Below are 14149 nucleotides of genomic sequence, written 5' to 3' on the forward strand. Positions count from 1 at the left end.
CATACTCCTTGAGATATTCATTAAAAAAAACTTGCACAATAATTTGGCACACATTGTAATGTTTGTGCTGGATGAAGATCAGTGTCTATACTTGATAGTTATTTCTGTAAACTGCTCTAAGAATGTATAGAAAACATTTGTTCAGAGCTAGTTGGCATTACAAGTGTTAATCAGCAATTGTATAATACTGTTTGAGATGTGAGTGCTACCTGTGTTACTGTTGATCTCAAGATATTGTCTTACTGCCAATGGAAAAGGCAGTTGTGTAACAATACTTAATATGTATATCTTTTCTTTCTCACAAATAGAAATTACCTTGAGGTGAATGACACATAGCAATAGGCATATAATAGGATATAGCATAAAATTTATAAAATGACCTTCTTAATTTGTGTTAAGTAGAAGTGTACAAAACTGCATAAAAAGAACAAAGAAAAATACTGTTACAAGGAAGTAGAAAATACTTGATATACCTAAGTACAACATTCTGTATAATATATTTTTTATCAAAAGAATTTACTTTTATGTAAAAGCTAGTGTTAATCTGAAACCTTAAACTTTATAAGACTTACAAATACATTGTGGAAGGAATTGAATAACTTTTGAAAACATCACAAGAAACACAATCCTGTAACAAAGATACAATGCATTAATTCTTAGAACCATTAGCAGAAGCAAAGAAGGATGTGGTAACCACATTATTTTGTGATATCTAGTGCAGATAAGGCCTTGATAACCACACTATTTCTGTGATATCTAGTGCAGATAAAGCCTTGATAACCACACTATTTCTGTGGTATCTAGTGCAGATAAAGCCTTGATAACCACACTATTTCTGTGATATCTAGTTCAGATAAAACCTTGATAACCACACTATTTCTGTGATATCTAGTTCAGATAAGGCCTTGATGACCACACTATTTCTATGATATCTAGTTCACATAAGGCCTTGATAACCACACTATTTCTGTGATATCTAGTTCACATAAGGCCTTGATAACCACACTATTTCTGTGATATCTAGTGCAGATAAAGCCTTGATAACCACACTATTTCTGTGATATCTAGTTCAGATAAGGCCTTAATAATCACACTATTTCTGTGATATCTAGTTCAGATAAGGCCTTGATAACCACACTATTTCTGTGATATCTAGTGCAGATAAAGCCTTGATAACCACACTATTTCTGTAATATTTAGTGCAGATAAAGCCTTGATAACCACACTATTTCTGTTATATCTAGTTCAGATAAGGCCTTGATAACCACACTATTTCTGTGATATCTAGTTCAGATAAAGCCTTGATAACCACACTATTTCTGTGGTATCTAGTGCAGATAAAGCCTTGATAACCACACTATTTCTGTGATATCTAGTTCAGATAAAGCCTTGATAACCACACTATTTCTGTGATATTTAGTTCAGATAAGGCCTTGATAACCACACTATTTCTGTGATATCTAGTTCAGATAAGGCCTTGATAACCACAATATTTCTGTGATATCTAGTTCAGATAAGGCCTTGATAACCACACTATTTCTGTGATATCTAGTTCAGATAAGGCCTTGATAACCACACTATTTTTTGTGATATCTAGTTCAGATAAGGCCTTGATAACCACACTATTTCTGTGATACCTAGTGCAGATAAGGCCTTGATAACAAGTTGTTATCAAGTTCTCCACAGTTAAAATGTAATGCTATACATGAGATCTTTCAGAATAATAAATACACCAGTATGCATTATACATGATGAATATACATGAAACACACAGTGTACATTATACATGATGAATATACATTACAAACAGTATACATTAATTATACTTGAAACACCCAGTATACATTATACATGATGGGTATACATTAATTATACATGAAACACAGTGTACATTGTACATGATGAGTGTACATGAAACACACAGTATATATTAATTATACATTAAATACACAGTATACATTATACATGATGAGTATACAATTCAGAGATAAACCCTTTAACTCAAAATATATTTACATGATAGCTACATGTGAAATACTCTAGCAAAGATTATTTTCAAAGTTATATGATAAAAAATCTTTAACATAGATTCAGTTACAATGCTAGGATGAGAACAAATAATAATATAAGCTCTGTAAAATAGAAACAACAACCACAGTGTAAGCTACAATCTTATAAATCAAACTACCTTTTGACAAAATTGAAAGGTTTTATTTGTTTGTTATTAAGCCCCAAACTACACAATGGACTGTTTATCCACTACTGGTATCAAAAGTCAGTTTTTAATTTCTAATTCCATGGACTTATTGGTGCTTTTTGCATAAACTCAGTCACAGAAAAAAAATTTACACAGTGAAATAGTGTATAATAAAACTGTGTTTAGTTTTAGAAGAAAATAAAAGAGAAATTAGCTGTAGTACAACCTACGTTTTTAACATAAGGGGAGTTCCAATATACATGAATGTCAGCGGAACAGACAGTTGTTTTATTCACACACCTACTACCTTAGAGCTATCTTTTCCATGGTAGGTAGGCAATACATGGATATACATAACGTGTAAACACACAGAGTATTCGTTATTGATATAAGAAGGTAGACAATATATAGTTACATACTATGTGCGCACACACAAAGTAGAAAGTGGACACTGTGTGGTTTTATCAGTGTGTACATACAGCATATAACATATTCTGTTAATACAAGGATATAGACAACACATGGTTATACACATGCACACATACCATATACTGTTCATACAGGAAATTAGACAACACATGGTTATGTACAGATACATACCATGTATTGTTAATACAGAAAGGTATACAACACATGGTTATATACAGATACATACCATATACTGTTGATACAGAAAAGTAGAAAATACATGGTTATATACAGATACATACCATATACTGTTAATACAGGGAGCTAGACGACACATGGTTATGTACACATACAGTGATGTGAAAAAGTTAGGACACCCTATGAAAGCCTGTGTATTTTCATAACATTTTTAGATATATAGATATTTAATCCCAATTTTAACAATACTGAGAGATTATAGGAATATGACTAAACAATTAAAACTGAAGAAAAGACTTTTCAAGATCTTCTGTAAATGTAATTCAACAAAAATGCATATTCTAACTGAGGAAAAAGTGAGGACACCCTACCCCCTAATAGCTAGTGTTACCCCCTTTGGCTGAAATAACTGCAGTGAAACACTTCTTGTAACCATCTACCAGTCTCTGACATCGGTCTGAAAAGAGTTTGTCCCACTTCTCAATGCAGAATTCTGTCGGCTGTGAGATGTTTGAGGGGTTTCTTACATGTACAGCCCATTTCAAGTCACCCCACAGCATCTCAATGGGATTAAGATCTGGGCTTTGACTCGGCCATTCCAGGACTCTCCATTTCTTAGTTTTCAGCCAGTCCTTGGTGGATTTACTGGTATGTTTTGGGTCATTGTTGTGTTGCAGGGTCCAGTTCCGCTTCAGCTTTAATTTTCTTACAGATGGTCCCACATGTTCCTCAAGCACCCTCTGATACACAGTAGAATTCATGGTGGATTCTATGATTGTGAGCTGTCCAGGTCCTGCTGCAGCAAAGCAGCCCCAAACCATGAAACTTCCACCTCCATGCTTCACAGTTGGTATGAGGTTCTTTTCCTGGAATGCTGTATTTGGTTTACACCAAACATGTCCTCTGTTCTGGTGTCCAAATAATTCAATTTTGGACTCATCTGTCCAAAGAACATTATTCCAGAAGTCCTGGTCTTTGTCTACATTCTCTCTGGCAAACTTCAGTCTGGCCTTGATGTTTTTCTTAGAGAGCAAGGTTTTTTTCTCCTTGCACACCTCCCATGCAAGTTAAACTTGTGCAGTCTCTTTCTGATTGTAGAGGCATGCACTTTCACATCAACAGTAGCCAGAGCCTGTTGTAGGTCCCGTGATAACATGTTATGGTGTTTGGAGACCTCTTTTAGCATCTTGCGATCTGCTCTCGGAGTGAACTTGCTTGGACGACCAGACCTGGGCATGTTGGCAGTTGTTTTGAAAACCCTCCACTTGTTGACTATTTTCCAGACAGTGGAATGGCTCATTTCAAAATCTTTTGGGATCTTTTATAATCCCTTACCAGACTCATAAGGTGCTACAATTTTCTTTCTGAAGGCCTCAGACAGCTCTTTTGCTCTCACCATGGTGCTCACTCTCACTTTAACAGTCTGGAGCACACCAAACTAAATGTCTGAGGTTTAAATAGGGCAAGCCTCATTCAAAATGCTGAGTAACGATCTTCTAATCGTGTGCACTTGGTGTGATATACCTGTGAGTGAGTTGAACCATTTTAAGTGGGAATAAATGTGGGGGTGTCCTAACTTTTTCCTTAGTTAGAATATGCATTTTTGTAGAATTACATTTACAGAAGGTCTTGAAAAATCTTTTCTTGAGTTTTAATTGTTTAGTTATATTCCTATAATCTCTCAGTATTGTTAAAATTGAGATTAAATATCTATATATCCAAAAATGTTACAAAAATACACAGGCTTTCATTGGATGTCCTAACTTTTTCACTTGACTGTACACACTACATATGGTTAATACAGGAAGGTAGACAACACATTGTTATATACAGATACATACCATTTACTGTTAATACAAGTAGGTAGACGACACATGGTTATATACAGATACGTACCATATACTCTTAATACAGAAAGGTAGAAAACACATGGTTATATAAGATACGTACCATATACTCTTAATACAGGAAGGTAGACAACACATGGTTATATACAGATACATACCATATACTCTTAATACAGGAAGGTAGACGACACATGGTTATATACAGATACGTACCATATACTGTTAATAGAGGAAGGTTGACAACACACAGTTATATAAGATACATACCATATATTCTTAATACAGGAAGGTAGAAAACACATGGTTATATACAGATACGTACCATATACTGTTAATACAGGAAGGTAGAAAACACATGGTTATATAAGATACATACCATATACTGTTAATACAAGTAGGTAGACAACACATGGTTTTGTAGCTTAAGATATGTTATTCTGTTAATACAAGGAGAATATACAATATATCACATACACATACTGAATTTTGTTAGTACACAGATACTGAATACTGTACTGTTGTCTGTGTATGTGGTCATCAAAGAATAATTTAACATTTCTGATTCCTGTAGTGTTTCCTGACCTTTGCCATCCACATGTGAAGTATCGTGTTCGTCCAGAAAAATGTTTTGCCTTCCATAAATTAGTAAGCAAGATTTTGTTGTTATTGAATAAATTGTTTGAAGGAAAGAAAGTTTTGTTCTTTACCAAACCCTGTACTGTCAGGTTAACAACTAAACAAACATTGCTTTTTATGTTGGATGACGGTTTCTAACCTGTAAGTTTCCAACAAAAAAAACAAAGAGAGTGGAAGTAACAATAGCATAATTAAGTTCAAATAAACATTTAATTATTATTTTATAGTTATGATTCCTTAAGTTAATGATAAGCTGAGACAAACCATGCTGTATAAAGTGTTATAAGTTTAGTTGTTGTTTGTATCTTTTAAAGTAATAATACCTTAATGATAAGTTGAGATAAACTTAGGTGCACAATTCTATAAGTTAAGTTGTTTGTGTTTTTTATTAAAATAATAATGACATAACTTAATGATAAGTTGAGATGTCATCAGCTTAGTTGTTCTCATCTTTTAAAGTAAAAAAAATACAATAAGGGTAAGTTAAGATAATCCAAGGCATAAAGTGTCATTAGTTTACTTGTTCTTGTCTTTTAAAGTAATAATAACATAAAGATAAGTTAAACCAAGGTGTAAAATGTCACGAGTTTAGTTCTTGTCTTTTAAAGTAATAATAGCATAAGGATAAGATAAACCAAGGTGTAAAATGTCACGAGTTTAGTTGTTCTTGTCTTTTAAATTAATAATAACATAAAGATAAGATAAACCAAAGTGTAAAATGTCACGAGTTTAGTTGTTTTTGTCTTTTAAATTAATGATAACATAAGGATAAGTTAAACCAAGGTGTAAAATGTCACAAGTTTAGTTGTTCTTGTCTTTTAAAGTAATAATAACATAAAGATATAATAAACCAAGGTGTAAAATGTCACGAGTTTAGTTGTTCTTGTCTGTTAAAGTAATAATAGCATAAGGATAAGATAAACCAAGGTGTAAAATGTCATTAGTTTAGTTGTTTTTGTATTTTAAATTAATAATAACATAAAGATAAGATAAACCAAGGTGTAAAATGTCACAAGTTTAGTTGTTCTTATCTTTTAAAGTAATAATAACATAAGGATAAGATAAACCAAGGTGTAAAATGTCATTAGTTTAGTTGTTTTTGTATTTCAAATTAATAATAACATAAAGATAAGATAAACCAAGGTGTAAAATGTCACTAGTTTAGTTGTTCTTGTCTTTCAAAGTAATAATAACATAAGGATAAGTTAAGATAATCCAAGGCATAAAGTGTCATTAGTTTACTTGTTCTTGTCTTTTAAAGTAATAATAACATAAAGATAAGATAAACCAAAGTGTAAAATGTCATGAGTATAGTTTTCTTGTCTTTTAAATTAATAATAACATAAGGATAAGTTAAACCAAGGTGTAAAATGTCACAAGTTTAGTTGTTCTTATCTTTTAAAGTAATAATAACATAAAGATATAATAAACCAAGGGGTAAAATGTCATTAGTTTAGTTGTTTTTGTATTTTAAAGTAATAATAACATAAGTAAGATAAACCATGTAAAATGTTTAGTTGTTCTTATCTTTTAAAGTAATAATAACATAAAGATAAGATATAATAAACCAAAGGGTAAAATAACATATAAGATAGTTTAGTTGTTCTTGTCTTTTATTAATAGCATAAATAAGATAAACCAAGGTAATAACATAAAGATAAGATAAACCAAGGTGTAAAATGTCACGAGTTTAGTTGTTCTTATCTTTTAAAGTAATAATAACATAAGGATAAGATAAACCAAGGTGTAAAATGATATGAGTTTAGTTATTCTTGTCTTTTAAAGTAATAATAACATGAAGATAAGATAAACCAAGGTGTAAAATGTCACAAGTTTAGTTGTTCTTGTCTTTTAAAGTAATAATAGCATAAGGATAAGATAAACCCAGGTGTAAAATGTCATGAGTTTAGTTGTTCTTGTCTTTCAAAGTAATAATAACATAAGGATAAGTTAAGATAATCCAAGGCATAAAGTGTCATTAGTTTAGTTGTTCTTGTCTTTTAAAGTAATAATAACATAAAGATAAGATAAACCAAGGTGTAAATGTCATGAGTTTAGTTGTTCTTGTCTTTTAAATTAATAATAACATAAAGATAAGTTAAGATAATCCAAAGCATAAAATGTCATTTGTTTAGTTTGTCTTGTCTTTTAAATAAATAATAACATGAAGATAAGATAAACCAAGGTGTAAAATGTCATGAGTTTAGTTGTTCTTGTCTTTTCAAGTAATAATAACATAATGTAAGATTTTTTAAAGTAATAATAACTTGATAATATATATCAAAGTGTAAGATGTCATAAATTTAGTTGTTGTTTTTTTAGGAAGATAGCACCAAATGTAGTGCCATTCAACTACACTCCTTTCTCCAACCTCAGTTTTTTGGTGTTGGAGTTCTAATTGTTTTCATCCCAATCTCAAACTTGTTTCACCCCAATTAACTGCACTCAACTCATCACCAAAATGTATAGTTTTCTTAAGAAAATACAGAGCAATACTGAATTATTAGAACTGGTGTTCAATCCAAATTAATATGAATCACTTGAAGTTATTGTGCATGTGTGTATATAATTATACTCCTGCTGAAATCTATGTTTTGTATGCTAATCCCTACTTCACATTATTTGTTTACACTGTTTATAATCTCTTTTAAGTATTAAATAATCTATTGCTTTAAAACTTTGTAAGTGATATTGTTCATTCATTTACTATAAAAGTTATCCCTTTTAATTAAAATAATTCATAAATTATAATTTTTAGGTAAAATGTCTTACTTTAACAAATATGTAAAACTCAACTTTTCTAAGCCTAAAAATGTTTTTTGGTTTTCTTACATAATTTTTGTAGGCCTGAAAATGTTCTTTTGATTTCCATAACTAATCTTTATGGACCTTTAAATGTTCTTTTGGTTTCCATAACTGATTTTTGTAGGCCTGAAAATGTTCTTTTGGTTTCCATAACTGATCTTCATAAGCTTCATTATGTTCTTTTGGTTTCCATAACTACTCTTTGTGGGCCTGAAAATGTTCTTTTCCTTTTGATAACTAATCTTTGTAAGTCTGAAAATGTTCTTTTGGCTCAAACTAGATTTCTGTCAGTCAGTAGTTTTTCTTTTGGTTCTGATAACATTTGTGAGCTTAAAATATTCTGTGATTTAAATTTGATTCAGTATCCTTTAACCCATCATTACGTGGGACATTTAGTAGCTGTGACATGTCACCTGTAGTTTGGAAATCAAATCTGTATGGAGCTATTCTAACCCCTCATTATATATAGAATTTAGTAGCTAAGGCATACCACCTGAGAGCTGGAAATCATATCTATTGGGAGTTCTTCTCACTCATAATTACATGTAGGAGTTAGTAGCTGAGACTTTCTAAACTGTAGGTAGCTACAGATTTGATTTCCCACCAACAGTTAGATATACTAACCCATTATTACATGTAGAAATTAGTAGTTGAGATATGCCGTCTGTAGGTTGGGAACAAAATCTGTAAGGAGTCATAATAACCCATTATTGCATATAGAATTTAGTAGGTGAAGCATTCCACCTGTAGACAGGATATCAAATCTGTAGTGTTGGGACTAACCATTCACTGTATGTAGAATTTAGTAGCTTAGTTGTGCTAACGTGAAGTGGGAAATCAAATCTGTAGAGTTGGGACTAAACATTCACAGTATGTAGAATTTAGTAGCTTAGTTGTGCTAACATGAAGTGGGAAACCAAATCTGTAGAATTGGGACTAAACATTCACTGTATGTAGAATTTAGTAGCTTAGTTGTGCTAACATGAAGTGGGAAATCAAATCTGTAGAGTTGGGACTAAACATTCACTGTATGTAGAATTTAGTAGCTTAGTTGTGCTAACGTGAAGTGGGAAATCAAATCTGTAGTGTTGGAATGAACCAGTCGGTAGATGTATAATTTAGTAGCTTAGTTGTGCTAACTTGAGGTGCAAAATCAAATCTGTAGAGTCGGGACTAACCAATCAGTAGACATAGAATTTAGTAGCTTAGTTGTGCTAATTTGAGGTGCAAAATCAAATCTGTAGAATCAGGACTAACCAATCAGTAGACATAGAATTGAGTAGCTTAGTTGTGCTAATTTGAGGTGCAAAATCAAATCTGTAGAGTCGGGAATAACCAATCAGTAGACATAGAATTTAGTAGCTTAGTTGTGCTAGTTCAAGGTGGAAAGTCAAATCTATAGTGTTGTGACTAACCATTCACTATATGTAGAATTTAGTAGCTCAGTTGTGCTAATTCGAGGTGGGAAATCGAATCTGTAGTGTTGGGACTAACCATTCACTGTATGTAGAATTTAGTAGCTTAGTTGTGCTAGTTCGAGGTGGAAAGTCAAATCTGTAGAGTTGGGACTAACTATTCACTATATGTAGAATTCAGTAGCTTAATTATGCTAACCTGAAATGGGAAATCAAATATGTAGTTTTGGGAGTAACCATACACTGTATGTAGAACTTAGTAGCTTAGTTGTGCTAGTTCAAGGTGGAAAGTCAAATCTATAGTGTTGTGACTAAACCATTCACTATATGTAGAATTTAGTAGCTCAGTTGTGCTAATTCGAGGTGGGAAATCGAATCTGTAGTGTTGGGACTAACCATTCACTGTATGTAGAACTTAGTAGCTTAGTTGTGCTAGTTCAAGGTGGAAAGTCAAATCTATAGTGTTGTGACTAAACCATTCACTCTATGTAGAATTTAGTAGCTCAGTTGTGCTAATTCGAGGTGGGAAATCGAATCTGTAGTGTTGGGACTAACCATTCACTGTATGTAGAATTTAGTAGCTTAGTTGTGCTAACTTGAAGTGTGAAATCAAACTTCAAAAAGAGTTATGTAATATGTGTTATTTACAACATTTTGGTTATCCGGTCTTAGTTATGAGCTACAATATTAGAAATATTTTATGTTTTGTTAGTTTTTTGTATTAAAAATGTTGAATAAAATACCTTATTTGATCAATATACATCCATACTTCATAGAAGATAACAAACTGTAGCTAGGTTAACCTCTTTTATGTTCCCATAGAACATTTTCAGCTGTAGGTAGGTTAACTTCTGTTAATCACCCATAGAGAATTTTCAACTGTAGGTGGGTTTAACCTGTATTACACACCCATAGAACATTTTCAGCTATAGGTGAGTTTATCCTGTGTTATATACCCGTAGAACATCTTCAGCTATAGCTAAGTTAACCTGTGTGATATGTCCATAGAACATTTTCAGCTATAGGTAGGTTAAACTGTGTTATTTACCCATAGAACATTTTCAGCTGTAGGTAGGTTAACTTCTGTTAATCACCCATAGAGAATTTTCAACTGTAGGTGGGTTTAACCTGTATTACATACCCATAGAACATTTTCAGCTATAGGTGAGTTTATCCTCTGTTATATACCAGTAGAACATCTTCAGCTATAGCTAAATTAACCTGTGTGATATGTCCATAGAACATTTTCAGCTATAAGTAGGTTAAACTGTGTTATTTACCCATAGAACATTTTCAGCTATAGGTGAGTTTATCCTGTGTTATATACCCATAGAATGTTTTCAGTTGGAGGTAGAAACATTTTTGTAATTAACATAACAATGTTCATCTCTTTCAATAAGAATAAAGTTTAGTAGTATTTTAATCATTAATGTAAAGGTACTGAAAGCTATTCTAACAGTTAGAGAATTATGTTACAAAGATTCATAAAGTTAAGAATCAAATAGCTCTATCTCTACAGACACAAGTTATGCTTAAAACATTCAGGCTTTATAACCTGAGTCTGATGAGTATATTAATACAGATTCAGAAATGGTAAACTAAAATTAGAACCTTTATTGCAGTATACGTTTTTGTAGAATAACATTTTATGGAAGACAAAAGAATTTTTAGGCCTGTTGAAATCTTTTAATGACTTTTAATTTTTACATTCTACTTTTTACTTTAAATTGTAACACTGATAAAAAATCTAAAGTATTTTTATATAATTTAGGAAATGTTAAAGTGTAAACATCTTAACTGCTCAGCTCTTCCATCTGTAAAATATTTACTTTTGTTTTCATAAAACAATTTGAATGATGTGCTCATTGATTAAATAATAATTTTGAAAGGTTCTGAATAATGAGATTAAATAACAACGTTGAAAACTTATGAATAATATGATGAAAAGATTTGAATGATATGACTAAATAACAGTGTTGAATGTTGTGATTAACTAACAATGTTGAAAACTTATGAATAATATGATGAAATGGTGATGAAAAGATTTGAATGGTATGACTAAATAACAGTGTTGAATGTTGTGATTAACTAACAATGTTGAAAACTTATGAATAATATGATGAAATGGTGATGAAAAGATTTGAATGATATGACTAAATAACAGTGTTGAATGTTGTGATTAACTAACAACGTTGAAAACTTATGAATAATATGATGAAATGGTGATGAAAAGATTTGAATGATATGACTAAATAACAGTGTTGAATGTTGTGATTAACTAACAATGTTGAAAACTTATGAATAATATGATGAAATGGTGATGAAAAGATTTGAATGATATGACTAAATAACAGTGTTGAATGTTGTGATTAACTAACAATGTTGAAAACTTATGAATAATATGATGAAATGGTGATGAAAAGATTTGAATGATATGACTAAATAACAGTGTTGAATGTTGTGATTAACTAACAATGTTGAAAACTTATGAATAATATGATGAAATGGTGATGAAAAGATTTGAATGATATGACTAAATAACAGTGTTGAATGTTGTGATTAACTAACAATGTTGAAAACTTATGAATAATATGATGAAATGGTGATGAAAAGATTTGAATGATATGACTAAATAACAGTGTTGAATGTTGTGATTAACTAACAATGTTGAAAACTTATGAATAATATGATGAAATGGTGATGAAAAGATTTGAATGGTATGACTAAATAACAGTGTTGAATGTTGTGATTAACTAACAATGTTGAAAACTTATGAATAATATGATGAAATGGTGATGAAAAGATTTGAATGGTATGACTAAATAACAGTGTTGAATGTTGTGATTAACTAACAATGTTGAAAACTTATGAATAATATGATGAAATGGTGATGAAAAGATTTGAATGGTATGACTAAATAACAGTGTTGAATGTTGTGATTAACTAACAATGTTGAAAACTTATGAATAATATGATGAAATGGTGATGAAAAGATTTGAATGGTATGACTAAATAACAGTGTTGAATGTTGTGATTAACTAACAATGTTGAAAACTTATGAATAATATGATGAAATGGTGATGAAAAGATTTGAATGGTATGACTAAATAACAGTGTTGAATGTTGTGATTAACTAACAATGTTGAAAACTTATGAATAATATGATGAAATGGTGATGAAAAGATTTGAATGGTATGACTAAATAACAGTGTTGAATGTTGTGATTAACTAACAATGTTGAAAACTTATGAATAATATGATGAAATGGTGATGAAAAGATTTGAATGGTATGACTAAATAACAGTGTTGAATGTTGTGATTAACTAACAATGTTGAAAACTTATGAATAATATGATGAAATGGTGATGAAAAGATTTGAATGGTATGACTAAATAACAGTGTTGAATGTTGTGATTAACTAACAATGTTGAAAACTTATGAATAATATGATGAAATGGTGATGAAAAGATTTGAATGGTATGACTAAATAACAGTGTTGAATGTTGTGATTAACTAACAATGTTGAAAACTTATGAATAATATGATGAAATGGTGATGAAAAGATTTGAATGATGAAATATGACTAAATAACAGTGTTGAATGTTGTGATTAACTAACAATGTTGAAAACTTATGAATAATATGATGAAATGGTGATGAAAAGATTTGAATGTTGTGATAACTGACTAAATAACAGTGTTGAATGTTGTGATTAACTAACAATGTTGAAAACTTATGAATAATATGATGAAATAGTGATGAAAAGATTTGAATGATATGACTAAATAACAGTGTTGAATGTTGTGATTAACTAACAACGTTGAAAACTTATGAATAATATGATGAAATGGTGATGAAAAGATTTGAATAATATGACTAAATAACAGTGTTGAATGTTGTGATTAACTAACAATGTTGAAAACTTATGAATAATATGATGAAATGGTGATGAAAAGATTTGAATAATATGACTAAATAACAGTGTTGAATGTTGTGATTAACTAACAATGTTGAAAACTTATGAATAATATGATGAAATGGTGATGAAAAGATTTGAATGATATGACTAAATAACAGTGTTGAATGTTGTGATTAACTAACAATGTTGAAAACTTATGAATAATATGATGAAATGGTGATGAAAAGATTTGAATGATATGACTAAATAACAGTGTTGAATGTTGTGATTAATTAACAATGTTGAAAACTTATGAATAATATGATGAAATGGTGATGAAAAGATTTGAATGGTATGTGTTGAATGATATGATTAAACAAGTGTTGAAGAGTTGAAAACTTATGAATAATATGATGAAATGGTGATGAAAAGATTTGAATGGTATGTGTTGAATGATATGATTAAATAAGTGTTGAAGAGTGTTGAATGATATCACTAAATAACAGTATTGAAGAGTGCTGAATGATATAATTAAGTAACAGTGTTGAAGAGTGTTGAATGATATCATTAAATAACAGTGTTGAAGAGTTGAATATCATTAAATAACAGTGTTGAAGGGTTTAAAGATATGATTAAATAACAGTGTTGAATGATATGATTAAATAACAGTGTTGAGTGATATGATTAAACAATATTTTAACATGTATTCTCATCCTTGTTATAAACATGGTGTCTGTTCTGACAAA

At 30.6% G+C, this 14149-nt stretch overlaps 1 protein-coding gene across 4 annotated transcripts in view; it reads left to right on the forward strand.

Moving 5' to 3' along the window:
• LOC143241789 (voltage-dependent calcium channel subunit alpha-2/delta-2-like) overlaps positions 1-13068 on the forward strand; it is an 89688-nt gene extending 76620 nt beyond the window's left edge. For all 4 annotated transcript variants that reach the window (XM_076485022.1, XM_076485024.1, XM_076485021.1 and 1 more), the window contains 2 exons: positions 5222-5295; positions 7609-13068. In XM_076485022.1, the coding sequence (XP_076341137.1) occupies positions 5222-5295; positions 7609-7725 (191 nt within the window). In that variant the 3' untranslated portion in view covers positions 7726-13068. The remainder of the gene's footprint in view (positions 1-5221; positions 5296-7608) is intronic.
• Positions 13069-14149: the final 1081 nt, after the last annotated feature.

This window comes from Tachypleus tridentatus, unplaced genomic scaffold (assembly GCF_004210375.1).
Source record: "Tachypleus tridentatus isolate NWPU-2018 unplaced genomic scaffold, ASM421037v1 Hic_cluster_1, whole genome shotgun sequence".
NCBI lineage: Eukaryota > Metazoa > Arthropoda > Merostomata > Xiphosura > Limulidae > Tachypleus > Tachypleus tridentatus.